Raw genomic sequence first — 16,238 nt, 5'->3', positions numbered from 1 at the left:
GCAATCCAACCTCATCACCGGTCCAATCGCTTGTGTACTCATTATTTTGGATAATTACTGTTTAACATTTTTACAGTCAACACCTGTTTCCAGGAGATCGATCACATCTAAATCCCACCTCTGAGGGAGCTTCAACACTGTCTACACACTCGAGATCGTTTTCAGCTTTAAAGCAGTAGTTTGAAACATCTGAATGGGCGTTATGTGGAAAAGGTTGTGAACAATTAACATCTTACCTGCTGCAGATAGCTCTTTGAACGTCCTCAGTTTGGAGAACCTGGACCTGATTGATGATTAACACCTAGAGGGGCCAAGATCGAGTGGATTGCTGCCATCTTAAAGCTCAAATCTCAAAAACTAACATTCACCCTACTGTTAGTATGAATAAAGAGCGGTGGCAGCTAGCTGCAGCACTTCCTGTGTACCCAGCGTCCTTATGCTATGAATATATTTCTGCACATTGTAAAGGTTAAACGACTGTGGTGTGAAGGTCGTATCAGACTGGGCTGATCTGTTGGTGAACGGCGTTTACAAAGGAGTTTCCAAAGTGTCTCAAAGATTTCAGGGTTCTCAGTTTTCCTCGCATGGCTCACAGAGTTGGGAATTTTGATCATGTTAAAAAATAACGGCTGCAACACGTTTTCTGTCAAAATAGTCACGAAGTTGTCCCGGGTGTCCGACTTGTCTCGAACGCGTCTCAGTGTAGTTTCGGTAAGATCTCGAGCTCTCGTTAATATTAATATTATAGGCGATGGATGGAAGGTCTAGAAAAGCAAAAATAGACTTGGACTTTCAAAAACCGACCACTCCGAACACAGACACAAGGCTCGCTAATGAGACCAGTGACATACTACCTTAAAGAGATACAATCGTTGAATAATTTTAGAGCGTAGAGTCGTTTTAAGGTGGCAGCGATCTACATTAGTCGTGGACACGCTCATCCAACAATCCATTAAGAATTCATCTCGTTTCCTGCAAACAGAGCGATCTACAACAGGTAAGATGTTTTTTGAGCATTCCTCTTCCACATACCCCCACTTTAAAAGAGGCACCGAGGGCCTTGTGTGACGCAGACACGTTTAACTTCTGTCTGCGGCTGCGGGGGGCGGGGGGAGAGACCAGCAGGAATGCAGATAATTCTTCAGGTAAATACCAGCACAATCAGATCTGTCACACTTTAATGAGTCTGAGACACATTGTCCTGCAGGAATGTGTGAATTCCATCCAGAAAGCTCCCAAATGGTTGATAACAACAGTCATCAAGCAACAACAAAATCTGCGTTGGGGCTTTGAAAAGTGTTCACACGGAGGTTCCGGAGCAGCTTCATGCTTTCTGTCGACTATCATGTGAAACGTGTTTCCACGTCTGCAAAAATTATTTATCGTCCGATCGGAGCTGGGGAAAAAAAAGTGTGTGGATGTTTACGTGCGTTGGATGTTCCAAATCTAATAAGAGGTCATACTGGATAAAGTTTTTGTGGATAACAAAATTATTGTTTATAAAATTATAACGCGGGACGCTGGAATTTATGATCTGCTGGAATTTATGATCCGCTGGATAACTCAGTTAAATGTTCGAAGTCATAAGAATATCATTTTGACCTGGTTATGTATTAAGAATTAAAACCCGCATCATTCCTTTGATAACAGTAAAGTATAAACCTGTACTAACAAAGTACATGCTCAATAATCCAGGTATACAATCCAACAATTTTCAGTCAGGTCATCTGGACAGTTTCTTTTTTTTTGTGCTGAAACGTTTCACCTTCCATCCAAAAGGCTTCATCAGTCAAGAAAACACACAACACAAAACTGATTCTTCCCCAAACAGCTTACTCCAAAGTAGAACAATCTTAGTACACCATCTTAGCACCAACATAAGTGGTTTGTTCCACTTTGGAGTAAGCTGTTTGGGGGAAGAATCAGTTTTGTGTTGTGTGTTTCCTTGACTGATGAAGCCTTCTGGATGGAAGGTGAAATGTTTTAGCACCAAAAAAAAAAAGAAACTGTCCAGATAACCTACTGAAAATTGTTGGGTTAAACCTGTACTGTTAGCAAAATGTCTCAGGGATCACTGAATGGATTTTTACAGAAACTGATGTGTGCAGATCTACAGCTGAAATGGGGTCAATTCAATTCAAGATGGCTGCCACAGCCAACGGACCTTAAAAAACAAAAATGTCTCCAACTCACCGTGTTTTACAGGTACTGGTGTGGTAGTAGCTGAGAGTCATTCACAGAACAGACTTAGAGCGCAAAACATTTCACGACATCTTTGTTTAAAACCTTGGCGTTGACTGTTTTTGTCTGTTAGCAAAATATCTCTTAAATCACTGGACGTGGTGAAACTGACATAGAAGAAAGATGTTCTTTTAATCTATTGGACATTTTATTCTCCAGGAGTAACCCCAATGCTGATCTCCAGGAAGCCACTCCCCCCAGCAGTGCACCACTGTGGGGCACCGACAGAAACGCGGCGTCCACGTGGCGAGGAAATCCGTTTGACTCGTGTCGTTACATCACCAGAGACGAGTGTTTTCTATATGATGGAGAACGAGGAGAACATCTTATTTCAGGATGTCAACCGTCGTCGTTTTATAACCAGCAGAGATTAGCAAATGTTAGCTTCCAGCAGTTAATGCTCCTAGCATGACTGTAGCCACACTGGTCAGCTCACGGAGCACATTAACCACACCCACTTCACATTTCTAGCCAATCACACAATAGCTGACGTAAACCCCAGAGAGAAAATGTATCCATCCAGACCTCGCGTCGAGAACGAGCTCTCGGAGCTCCAAGGAGAATAAAATGACAACTTTTACTTCTCATGGAGTATAAATCCAGCCATAGAGTTATTTCAAGATGGCCGCTAGAGCTAACTGACCCTAAAGAACACAAAAAATGACAGCCAACATTTGATGTGGTGGTAGCTGAGAGTCCTTCACAACATGCACTTGAGCTGATGATGTTTCCATGGTGATTTTAGCCTGAAGTTCTGGCATGGAAGGCAGCGGGTCTTAAACTCTGTCAGGTTTTCGCCCTGACTCATGAGCAAAGTGTTACGCCGATGCAGTGACTCATCCGAAAGGTACGTTACTATCTGGGCCGAGTTCCACGATGACCGCTGACCGGGTTCTGCTGAGTGGATGGTGAGTCAGAGCGAGGAGGATTTACGGTGAGCTCGCACCTTCCTCTTCCTTTCAAACTTCCTCCGCGTGATTCATGCTCCTTGGCCACATTCCTGGACTTCCATGTAAACCGACAGAGTTCTATTTGGACCGCACAGGAAGGAACGAGAAAAAAAAAATGCAGACAATGAAGAAACACAGTTTGCTTTAATTATTACCTAAAAATAATAAAGCAGTTATTTTAGCTTCATATCCTATTTTAATTTTATTCTGAGAAAAAAAAAACCAGCAAAGCTTCACACTCCTATGGGACAAAATATGTGTTTTAGTAGTTTATATCTCTTGAACCAGTTATTTAGATGTGCATTTACAGATGATTAACTTTTGGAGTCAACGTGATTCAAGATGGCCGCTGCAGCTCTTTAACTTGGGTCAGTTTTACATCCAATGACCTAAAATTTGACGTAGTAGTAGAAGAGAGTCAAGACATGTGCAGATGTACAATTTGAACTATCAAACTATTGAAGTCTACTTGGTTGATTTTGATTATTAATATAAATACCATTAATTAAATGGAGGCGACTCGTTTGATCAACAGCATCTTTTAGAATCAACATACTAGAGTGAGACTTGTTTCCAAAGTTGAGGTCAGGGTCCCAATGTGGGCCATGAAACACCAAGAGTGGGGTCTTAAAGCGATTTCCAAATACCGTATTTTTCACACTATAAGGCGCACTTAAAATCCTTTAATTTTCTAAAAAATCAACAGTGAGCCTTATAATCTGGTGCGCCTTATAGTCCGAAAAATACGGTAATCTGTGAGAGTAAAGAATGATTTATTTTTGCCAGAACTGTTACAAGAGTCAAAACCAGTTGTCATAAATAATAAAAACAGCATCGAATTTGTTGAGGCTGTGAGAGTTGATTGACATAATGAATATTTTATTCTTCAGGGTTTTAAAATTATTTTTTTTCCTATTAACAGCTAAAATAGTTGAAAGCCTCTGTAATTGTAATATAGTTTTATTTTTGCATCTCCATTTACATATATCTAATTTAATCTAATACATTGTTTTAACTTTATTTTTCCATTTAAAGGAGGAAAAAAAATCAGCTGTGGTTATTTGTTTATTATTCTTTTGTCGCTTATTAACTTGAGTAATTTTCAAAAACAGATTTTCAATTCAGTTCAGTTTATTCATATAGCGCCAAGTCACAACAGAAGTCACCTGAACAGAAACATTCATATAAATAAAAAGTAAATTATTAGCATTAATTATCTGAGCAGACTGCTTTGAATTTAACTTCATCACAGAACTCTCATCTCGAGCAAGCATGAAGGCGACAGTGGAAAGGAAAAACTCCCTCGTGAGGAAGAAACCTTTAGCAGAACCAGGATCAGGACAAGCGGCCATCTGCTTCGACCGGCTGGGTTTGAGAGGTAAAATAACTGTTTACCTAATGAAAGCATATATAAGGTAAAGAGTATTGGTCCAAGCACTGAACCCTGAGGAACTCCATGACTAACTTTGGTGTATGAAGAAGAGTCATCATTTACATTTACAAATTGGAATCTAGCCGATTTTCATTAGACTCGTGTGTGTTTAAACTTTAATATATTTCTGTTAAAGGAGCCAAACCCAGCGTTAGAACCAGTGAGAAGGAATGATTGAAAAAGTTTAAGCCTCTTGGAAGAAAATAAAAGCGAGCATTTTTCTTTCTCTGTGGAAAAACTAAAGAAAGTATTGTGACAAGAAGAAAAACCTCTCGTTTCGTAATAACGTTTCAGCGACATATCAAGAAGACAAAGCTGGCTGGAGGTGACGCCCCTCTTATCTCTGAAAATCAGAAAACGTGCCTGAATTCAGGAATGTTTGAGGTGGGGCCTGCAGGAGGAGGAGGAGGAGGGGGGGGATTATGGTGCCGGGCGGAGGGGCTTTTTGTGTCTCCTGTGAAAGAATGGATGACATCACCGGACGGCGCAGAAGACGCCGCCCCTTACTCCTCGAAGAACTGGAAATAATGGGAGGAAGTGTGGAGGAGGACAGAGGAGTGGAACCACCTGAGCCACTTTAATTTAATTCAATCCCTGAATCAAACCTCTTTAATCCCTCTCTCCACTCCTTCTTTTCCCGACCCCTCCGTCCTCGCTGCTGCTCGTCGGAGCGATGGATAAGAATGTCGGACAGGAAATGGAGTCAGTTCTTGACATCACCCGTTTCCTCTTCCTTCTGCTCATTTCCTCGAACTCCCCTCAGAGCCCGGCGTGTCTGGCTGCCTTTTCTTTTCTTCGCGGTACGTGACGGAGCGCGATGACAGGACCGCCGCGGCTGTGACGTCACCGGCTGCCTTGTTTATGTTTGCTGTGAAACAATACAGCATGTTGACATCTTCCAAAATGAGCTCGCCTTGCACGCAAACTTACCTCGCACCAAATTTAGTGCCTGAACTCATCATATATAGAAGGACAATCGTTTTTGAAGGAATGCATATCGCCCGCCACATTTAACACCAGAGTATGAGATTAAGATCGTCAGTCGTTTTAATCAACCCTAATAAATTAACATTACGCAAAATCTAATGCGACGTCGCAAAAAGTCGCTCTCGGAGTATGTGTTGTGAACAACCCTCAGCTACTACCACACCAAACTTTAGCTCAATAACTCTTAAACTGACTGAGCTGTGGTCATTTTTGCGTTCAATAGTGATGCTTAGCTTTGGTGGCCATCTTGAATGGCACTGTCTCCAAAAGTTAATCAGTTGTAGACGTACATCCAATGATTACCTCCTGAATGTTTCATAAAAATCCAACCTGCGTTTCATGAGTTATTATGCTAACAGACAAACAAGGTTGACGCCCAATAGTAAATGCTAACGTTTTAAGCAAAGCTTTCATTGCACTTGAAGTATGAGATGAGGATGACTCTCTGTGACAAATGAACCAAATTGTAGCTCAAAATCTCAAAAATTGACTGACGTGTAGCCTTTTTAGTGTTTTAGGTCAGTAAGGTCAGTTAGTTGTGGCGGCCATATTGAATCCGGTTCACTCCAAAAGTTAATCAGTTGTAGACGCACATCTTCTGATAATCTTCTAAAAGCAGTCACAAAAACATGTTGGAGAGCTTCACGCTCCCTCTTCTTCTGTGTTCTGCACATCTCTGCTTCACGTTAAGCTTTGTGCTCGAGTGCACCTTCAACGTGCCATTTTTTAAAAATTATTATTTTATTTTTTTATCAACGTGCCATTTCAACACAGCTCAGCGTTTACACGTAATTTCCCCCTGAAAGGCTCCGAGGGAACGGGACCATTCTGCTTGTTCCCACAACAGTTTCAGATGTTTGAGAACTCCGGTCACAGAGGAAGAAGCCAAACTGCTGGATTGTTAAATCTCTGGCAGAAAGAGGACATTTCATTTTTAAAACTTTTTTTTTTAAAGTGTTGCATTATTTGTCTCGTGATGACGATTTATGACAGTTGCCACCACTCCGTTAATGAGTCGGGGGAGGGGGTTAAGGTGGGGTCGGTCACATTCTTGGTCCGTTCTCTCGGTCCTCCGAGTGCCTGAGGGAGGGTTAGGAGTTGAGGAGAGAGATTAGGTTCCCTGGTGCCGAGAAAGATGAGAGAGGAGCGCCTGTAGAGACGAGTCGGTCCAGGATTGGAGAGGTGTTTGAGGCCTGTTAGGTTGGGGGGGGGGCTCTGGTACCATACTGTACTCAGATGTCTGAATAAAGCTCAGATCGGAGACATCAGTTGAATTTTATTGGTTCGGTTCACACTTTCAGCTGGGTGGTTCTGCAGCAGGGCGTTTATCAGCCGTATGGAGCCAAAAACTTTAGCTGCTTGTTTTCTCAGCTGTGCATCATTTTCAAAATAAAGGCTCGGAAGCTGTAAGACGACAGTTTTATGTTCCCTACAGTTCTGTGCAGCTCGGGACTCCGACCGTGAAGCTCTTATGTCTAAACCTAACCGTGTGCTCTGTGGATCTGGAGCAGCAAAGACCAAAGTCTCCTGAACATTCACAATAATAATAATAATAATAATAATAATAATAATAATAATAATAATAATTAAAAAAATTAAAATTAAAAGCTAAGATAAATTTCAGTCAAACGATGTTATAAATGATTGGTTCCCAATTAGGTGAAATCTGGGCCAGAATCAGCACGAGAAAAACAACCTTCTTCCAATTAGGCTCATTTTTTTAAACTAATAATTATTTTTTATGGGGTTGGGTGATTGACAGGTGTTGATGTGCTGCTCATTTGGGTTAATTTTGTTGACCTTAAACCAATTACCGTAATTTCTGGACTGTAAGCCGCTGTTTTTTCACATGCTTCGAACACTGTGGCTTATACAATGCTACGGCTGCTTTATGGCTATTTTTATTTATTTATTTTTTATTTATTTATCATTTTTTGACAGGCTAACGAGCTTCATGCCACCAGAAAAATTAGTCTTGTCACACCCGGGCGCTCACACAGCTGCCTTTCTTTGGGGCTGGGTCTTCATGACTCAATGAGACTACCTGTATAAATAAAGGTAAAAAAAAAAAAAACGATCAAATGAAATTACTGAACAGGTCACAGTGGACCATTGAAATGATGTGTCCACTATTTTCCCGTTCTCTCCTCCCCTCCCTGTTGTGCCCCCAGGGAGGGGGGAAATGTGTTGAAGAGGACAGCACAAGCTCTGTGCACAGGAGGAAGGTGAAGATAGCGATCAACGACTTCCTGGTACGATACTGTATTTATTTATTATTTTAACCAGCTGTGTTACCGGCACTGTTCAGGAACAAAAAACAATTTACTGTGTGCATTGGTATATGTTACGAGTATGTAATAAATTAAAAGTTTTTAAAAAATTATGTGTAAATATCTCATGTCACAACGTGGACACCAGTGGCTTATAGACCAGCACAGCCTATATACTGTATGTACAGTTTTTAAATTAGTGGGCATGGCTTATATTCTGGTGCGCTCAATAGTCCGAAAATTACGGTAGATGGATGTAACGAGACGACCTCTGCACTTGTGTTATACCATAGATGTGTGTCCTGTGGTGATCATTAGCATCAACAACGTAGATAATTCACTTTCTCATTATTATTCTTTGGTGATGTTTTTGGAGGACAAACTTGAAATAAAGCGACTATTTAAACTATAAATTGAAAACAGGAGCTTTTGTTTTACTTGGGTTCAGCAAAAAGACGAGCTAAAACTGTTAGCGCTTTACCCACCCTGCAGAGAAATCCTCAAAGGTAAACCGATGGATTTTGAGCTTATTTTATTTATTTTTTTAACACCGGCTGAGATGTTTACTGAGCTGGACTTTATCCAGAAATCACCTGACTTCACTTGAAGCAGATTACCTCTCAGGAAAGTCAAGGGTGTGAGCTTCTTTTTAAACCAATTATACACACCACGTTTACCTGTTCATACTGTGGGCTTTCACCTGTTTTGGTTGGTTTGTGTCAAGAAATCCGGTGCAACAAGATATGATAATTATAGTTCATATTTCAAAGTTGTATCGTAGATGTCGGTACTTCCATTGTTGAAATGGAACCAGTAGAATTTTATAATCTACATGTTAGCCCACACATCTAAAATCATCATCAGCCGCCACTGATCTGAAGCAAGTTGACAAACGTGTCCCTCGGGGGATACCGTAAAAGATGGCGCAGGATTTGGGCTGAAGAGCTGTGTCTGCATTCTCAGCACAAACCGGAGCTTGTTCTTGTTGCACGTTGGACTCTGGTTACCCCTTGTCTCCGATGAAGTTTATGATGTTCATGTGTGATTTGGAAAATCTCTGGGACTCATCTCTGCTTTTTGCAGGTTGCTGCAGTTCTGTTAACATCTTTGAGCCAGGACCTTCAGTGTGCACTGGGGTGGTTTGTAGCAGAAAGTCAGGTCCTTTGAGTCTGAGACCATGGTTCTGGACTGGTGAAAGTTGGCTTGGCTCAGCCTCAGAGGTAGGAAGAGAAGCTCAGAGCAGACGCAGAACCTGAATAGCTGAATGTTTAAGCTTCAGTTCAGTCCAACCACATCTTCCAGCACTTCTGGGAGGACTCAATACTCCCAGGCCAGCTGAGAGACAGTCTTTTCAGCCCCGGGGTCTTCTCTCAGTTGGACATGAATGAAAAACATGACTAGGGTGGTGTCCAGGGGGTATCCTTACCAGAAACCAGAACCACCTCAACTGGTTCCTCTTAATGTGGAGGAGCAGCAGCTCTCTAGGATAACTGAACTTCTCAGCCTGTCTCTGAGGGGAGTCCAGACTCCCTGTGGAGAAAACTCACCTCCTGTATCTGTGACCTCGTTCTTTCAGTCACTTTTATGAACGTAGGTAATGGTAGGAACGTAAACGGAGGCCTTCGCCTTGCTACTCAGCTCCTCCTACACCACATCTGACCAACAGAGAGTTCACACTACAGAAGCTGCACCGCTCCGTCTGTCAACGTCACGCTTCATTTCTCCCCTCACTCATGAACAAACCCCCCAAAACACTGAGATACCGGTACTTAGGGGCTGAGATGGGGTAGGGGTAGGGCAGCCGACTTGGGACCAGAAAGTCACGGTTCGACTCCCAGCCTTTCCCACATGGCGTGGTGTCTTTGAGCAGGACACCTAATCCCCAATTGCTCCCCGGGTGCTTACATAGCTGTCCACTGCTCCACCTGGGTGTATCTCACATGTGCAGGGTTAAATGCAGAGAACTAATTTCACCATTGTATGGGAGTGATGTCACTCCTCCCTCAATCCACCCTTTTCTGAGGACCATGGCCTCAGGTTTGGTTCACATCCGGCAGCAAACCGTTCCGAAGCGAGCTGGAGAGCACGGCGCGATGACGCCAACAGGACCACATCATCTGCAAACAGCAGAGTCGAAACTCTGAGGTAACAGAACCAGACTCCCACCGCCCCGTTCTGATTCTGTAAATTGTAATCCTAAGTAAGTATTTTCAATTTGTTAACCAAGTAATCATTTGTTTTAGTGAAATGGAAAAAAAATGGAAAAAGAAAAACTCTTTCTTCCAGAGTCCCTAAGACAAGATGGAGAAGCCAGAGTGGTCGGCTGTAATGAGTGTTGTCAGGCTGGAATGTAAAAGCAGTGTGGGCAGAAATCCAGCAGGAGCGGCCCGACGGCTGGATTGTGTTATGAGCTTGAAGCCTTACGGGCCGAAATCAGACAGAGCTCAAGTGAAGGGAGAGGTCCCTTCCACACGCATGATGAACGTTTTGGCAACGCAACCGTGCCGCGTCCCCGGAGCGGTCTCCAGAACGAGTCGATCCTGAAATTAAATCACGTAAAAGCACATAAACAGCCTCCACATGCCAAGGAACACAAACTTTAATAGTCGCCTCGTAAATGTTTACACCTTTGGCCAAAAAAAGAGATAAAAATATACAGCTGCAAGTTTCTGCCCTGTTGGCAAATTCCACAAAGTGTTGTTTGCTAACTTTTCTCCTTTGATAGACTTTCAGTCGGCTAAATAAAGACGGTTTTAGCTGCGCAATGAACATGAACACAACACCTGATTGACAGCTAACAGCGTCTGACCCTGATTTAGGAGGGTTGACATGATGGACCACACCCATTTAATGCCTGAGTGAGCTGAAACACAGAACATCTGGGATTATCTTCCAGCTTTATTGTAAATTAACACAACTCTTCGTGAAGACATGGACCGAATCAGCACTTTCATCTGAAACTGTCTAAAAAAATCTATTTGTGCTGTTTTTTTTTTTTTTATCTGTGCTCCACCCTGTAGGGTGCGTCAGCACTTGGGCCTGTAACTTACATCATCTGTGATGTCATTCTTTGGGCTCCGACTGCAGCAGCATCGAGCACTCAGTCCCACTGAAACCAGCAAACTTTCAGACAAACAAGAAGAACTCCATTTCCTGGGAAATTTACCTGAACAAAGCAGCCAGAAACAGACAAACTGGTTCCTTTTTGTGCACATAAACATGTTGCGGTTCAGTTTGCCGGATGGATGCTGGGATGCAAAATGCAGCTGCATCATTTATGAACGGACTGGTTCTCTGCTCGTCTATTTTTACCCTCCTGGTTGGAGCTTTTTGCAGGGCTCTCTGAAGAGCCGGATCAAATCTCCACTTTCATCTAATATTCATCCAGCTCCTTTCACTCCTTCTTTGAAAACTGTGCACTTCAAACTTTACTTCAGCTTGTTTAAAATAGTTTTAAGAATCAAAATATACAGGTGCTGGTCATAAAATATGAATATCGTGAAAAAGTTGATTTATGTCAGTAATTCCATTCAAAAAGTGAAACGTGCATATTATTTTCATTCATTGCACACAGATTGATATATTTCAAATGTTTATTTATTTTAATGTTGATGATTATAACTGACAACTAATGAAAACCCCAAATTCAGTATCTCAGAAAACTAGAATATTGTGAAAAAGTTCAATATCGAAGACACCTGGTGTCACAGTCGAATCAGCTAATTAACTCAAAACACCTGCAAAGGCATTTAAATGGTCTCAGTCTAGTTCTGTAGGCTACACAATCATGGGGAAGACTGCTGACTTGACAGTTGTCCAAAGGATGACCATTGACAAATTGCACAAGGAGGGCAAGACACAAAAGGTCATTGCTAAATAGGCTGGCTGTTCACAGAGCTCTGTGTCCAAGCACATTAATAGAGAGGTGAAGGGAAGGAAAATATGTTGTGGAAAAAAGTATACAAGCAATATGGATAACTGCACCCTGGAGAGGATTGTGAAACAAAACCCATTCCAAAATGTGGGGGAGATTCATAAAGAGTGGACGGCAGCTGGAGTCAGTGCTTCAAGAACCACCATGCACAGACAAATGCAAGACATGGGATTCAGCTGTCGCATTCCTTGTGTCAAATCACTCTTGAACAAGAGACAGCGTCAGAAACGTCTCACCTGGGCTAAAGATAAAAAGGACTGGACTGCTGCCGAGTGGTCCAAAGTTATGTTCTTTGATTAAAGTAAAATTTGCATTTCCTTTGGTAATCAAGGTCCCAGAGTCTGGAGGAAGAGAGGAGAGGCACAGAATCCACGTTGCTTGAGGTCCAGTGTCAAGTTTCCACAGTCAGTGATGGTTTGTGGTGCCATGTCATCTGCTGGTGTTGGTCCACTGTGTATTCTGAGGTCCAAGGTCAACGCAGCATCTACCAGGAAGTTTTAGAGCACCTCATGCTTCCTGCTGCTGACCAACTTTATGGAGATGCAGATTTCACCTGGTTTAAGGACCATGGTATCCCTGTTCTTAACTGGCCAGCAAACTCACCTGACCTTAACCTCATAAAAAAATCTATGGGGTATTGTGAAGAGGAAGATGCGATATTCCAGACTCAACAATTCAGAAGAGCTTAAGGCCACTATCAGAGCAACCTGGGTTCTCATAACACCTGAGAAGTGCCACAGACTTATCGACTCCATGCCACACCGCATTGCTGCAGTAATCGAGGCAAAAGGAGCCCCAACTAAGTACTGAGTGCTGTACATGCTCATACTTTTCATGTTCATACTTTTCAGTTGGCCAACATTTCTAAAAGTCATTTTTTATTGGTCTTAAGTAATATTCTAATTTTCTGACATAATGAATTTGGGGTTTTCATTAGTGTCAGCTACAATCATCAACATTAAAAGAAATAAACATTTGAAATATATCAGTCTGTGTGTAATGAATGAATATAATATACAAGTTTCACATTTTGAATGGAATTACCAAAATAAATCAACTTTTTTGTGATATTCTAATTTTATGACCAGCACTTGTATTGCAGGCGATTCCCCCATGTCTTTACTCCCTATACCTAAACTCATTTACAAGTGTTTAGGGGAGTTTAAAGTTAGCTTGTCTTTTCTTCCATCTGCAGTTTAAATAAAAAATGGAAGAAAAACCTGAACCTGACACTAAAAACGTGTTTGTCAGGCTGCTGCAGGTTGTTGTGGAATTTCAGGTCAGAACCGGTCCCCAAATCTATAAACACTCGGGTGCACCTGACGAAAAGCAGATAGTGGTCGTGTGTTCGCCTTTTCATGTGCAGCCCATCTTTTGTTTTGTTTTTAATTGTTATCAGGCAGATTCCGCTCCTCTTCCTGTCTCCCACAATGCATTGCTGCCTTTATCAGGCAGGACGACAGAGGAAAAACGGCACAGAGGGATGTGAAAGAGCTCTGCTCCCCCCAACTTCACTCCTTTATCACTGTGTTGCTCCTTTCCTTTCACTCCCCTGAATTCTTTCAATCTGTGGCCTTGAAGGCATTTCACAACCTCTCATGTTCTCCTTTGTCTTCTGGTTTTAATCCTTGGCTGGTGGGAGGAGAACGTGAGTGAAGACGTAAAAAACTAATTATTTGTAGTGCTATTTTTTGGTTTGTTTCTTTTGAAACACTAAATGAACAGATGTTTGGTTCAGTTAAATTCCTACAAGGCGTTTATTTTATTCAGCTATCTCTTTTGACACACCAAACAAACGTTGCTGGTTAAAAAGTTCTGAAATTAAACTTTACATTTACATAAAATCAGTATAAAAACAATAAACTGAAACCTGTCACTTGAGTCAAAGTTTTAAAGGTTTGGACTGGACGGAGGTCTGATTAGCTTGTTGCAGAAGAGCAGTGTCATCGTAATGCATGCAGATAATGGTGACATTATTTTGCTGAAATAAGCAAGACGTTCCCTGACAAAGACATTACCTGGATGGCAGCGCATGCCGTTTTAAAACCAGCACTGAAAAAGACCTTATAGAAGAAGAAATTATTATTAACATGGGGTCATACCATTTGGGAAAAAAGGTAAAATTGGAATTTGAAGTTGTTTTTTTTAAACTTCCGTAATCTCAGATCAAGTTAAACTGGCCCAAAAGCCCTATTTCTAAATCTCATTTACAGTATTTACTTATAAATGTTTGTTTTTTATTTGAATTTCTATTTACTGGTATGATCCACACATTTCAGTTTTTTTATTGTTCATAATTTTATTTTTACTTCCTGAAGTTGAACCATCTGCATTATGGTGTTTTCGTGTTTCCAAACTTTTGATGTCTCAGTCTCACGTTTAAAAAAAAAAGTGTCAATCCAGTCTTTAAAAACAATAAAATCTCCCACTCTTTACATTTTTTAAATTAATCTAAACTTTACATACTGCATTTGCAAAAAGTCCCAATCAGTTTTAGTGCATACATTTTGAAACACTTTTGACAACAAAATTTTCAGGGTTTCTTTATGAACGCCTGCTGAACACAAGTCTCAGTACCATAAATGTTCAATGTTCCTTTTGTTCACTAAAATATTCTGTATTACTAATTAACTTACAGTCCAAAACCAGAAAAGCAACTATTTTAACAACGGAATAACTTTAACTAGTCGTCTCACTTTGTATCTGTACTCTGAAGGGGGTGTTGTGTTACTTTATGAACAGATGAGCTCACTTCAATAAAAAAACTTATTAAATGGGCTCTTTGACAGACGTGGCGTGTCTCTCTGTTTTAAGCCATGTAGGATTACTCTCCTTTGGGCCACATCATATTATAAAGTGTGCAGGTTACTTTGTGCGGGGCCCGGGTCAAGGCCTGCTAAATATTTAGGGAACCAGTACACACCCCTGCTGCCCTCCCAGATTGAGGGAGACGGGACAGAAACAGTTTAAGAAAATAAACTAACGGAGCTTTACAGAGGTTGATGCAGAAGACAGACAGAGCAGTTTAATGGATGCTTGAATTTAGGCAAAAGCTTCAACTTAACTTTATATTCAGTTTTTGTTTGTTTGTTTGTTTGTTTGTTTGAAGCAGGTGCTTGTTTGTTTGTTTTTTGCGAATCCATGTAATAAATTGATATTTTAGAATAAAACAGGAAAAAAAAAAGTAGGGATGTGTGAGTCTGTGTGTGGTTCTTGAAAAGTCCACATAGGTGTTCCCCGAATATTGACAAATGGATTAGTAAAGGATCAGTGCTGGATCACCCAGACTCATGAAGACATCTGCAGACAAGGATTTCTCTCACACACTAAAATGCACTGAAAGCTGACCCCCCACACAAACAAGCTTATATCCTCTGCTGCTGCTTAGGACACAGAGCAAAATCCCAGACACAAACACCCACGCTGACCGCAGGGACGGATACCAAAGTCAAACACAGTAAATAAACAGCGGTGACAGGACACACACACACTCACACACCTTCAGCCAACGTGTTGTCCTCTGAGTGTCCATTCAGACTGGTCAAACTGGAGATCTGTCCATTTTTCTCCAAAAGCTGCAAATAGAAAAAAGAGGCACTAAATACTAATAAATTTGATTTTTTGTTCAGTACAAAAATACAAATAAAATTATATAATTGCAGAAGCATCTACTGTATAGGCTCGAAATATGAGAAAAACAGTAACACTCAAGATAATGCGCTAAACACAATGCTAATATTAGCCAAAAGCTTAGCTTAGCACAATACCTAGTAAAGTGACTGCTAACAAACCCTGCCAGGACTAAGTTCAGCCTTAAGAACGGAGTTGTCACAAATTTATTTATTGTTCTGACTTTTACCTCCATCAATCAATTGTGGAGGCAGTGACACTTTTTTTTGGCTAATTATTGCCTAGCCTAAAAACCCACAAACAACTAGCTAGCAGCAGTTAAAGGCTAAAAATAAAAAATAAAACGACATCTAAAAATTATAAATTAAAATGCTCAAAGTATGTTCTTTTAAAAGTATAACTCTGTAGAAACATTTATTATTTAGGTTGGTGAGCGATATGAAAAATGACACCACTCTCATGTTAATGTGTTAAGAACAACGCTAACATTAGCCAAAAGCTTAGCTTAGCTTTACACAAAACTGAAAAAAAAATTAACAAAAAAACACAAAATTCTTAGTTCACTAGTATATTATTTATGTTTAATTACTTTACCATAAAAACTGGAAACTAGATAAGGATGGTCTAAAGCTCAAATATAACAACATCAAAAATTGCTAAATTAAAAAGTCGCTCGGTCAGAAGTTCAGCGTTTCATGTTGGTCTCACATAACTTATAATATATATAATGTTATACAATGTAAATAGCACACACACACACACACACACACACACACACACACACACACACACAC

The 16,238-nt window shown here is 40.9% G+C and overlaps 1 protein-coding gene across 1 annotated transcript in view; it reads right to left on the bottom strand.

Annotated features, from left to right (window-relative positions):
• Nucleotides 1–16,238, bottom strand: part of akap12b (A kinase (PRKA) anchor protein 12b) — a 61,744-nt gene that overhangs the window by 12,071 nt on the left and 33,435 nt on the right. The window contains exon 2 of the mRNA XM_037685870.1: nucleotides 15,314–15,389. Within this exon, the coding sequence (XP_037541798.1) occupies nucleotides 15,314–15,389 (76 nt within the window). The remainder of the gene's footprint in view (nucleotides 1–15,313; nucleotides 15,390–16,238) is intronic.

This window comes from Nematolebias whitei, chromosome 12 (assembly GCF_014905685.2).
Source record: "Nematolebias whitei isolate Nwh7 chromosome 12, NemWhi1, whole genome shotgun sequence".
Taxonomy (NCBI): Eukaryota; Metazoa; Chordata; class Actinopteri; order Cyprinodontiformes; family Rivulidae; genus Nematolebias; species Nematolebias whitei.
The sequence above is the reverse complement of the archived record's forward strand: the minus strand, read 5'-3'. Positions and strand labels throughout refer to the sequence as shown.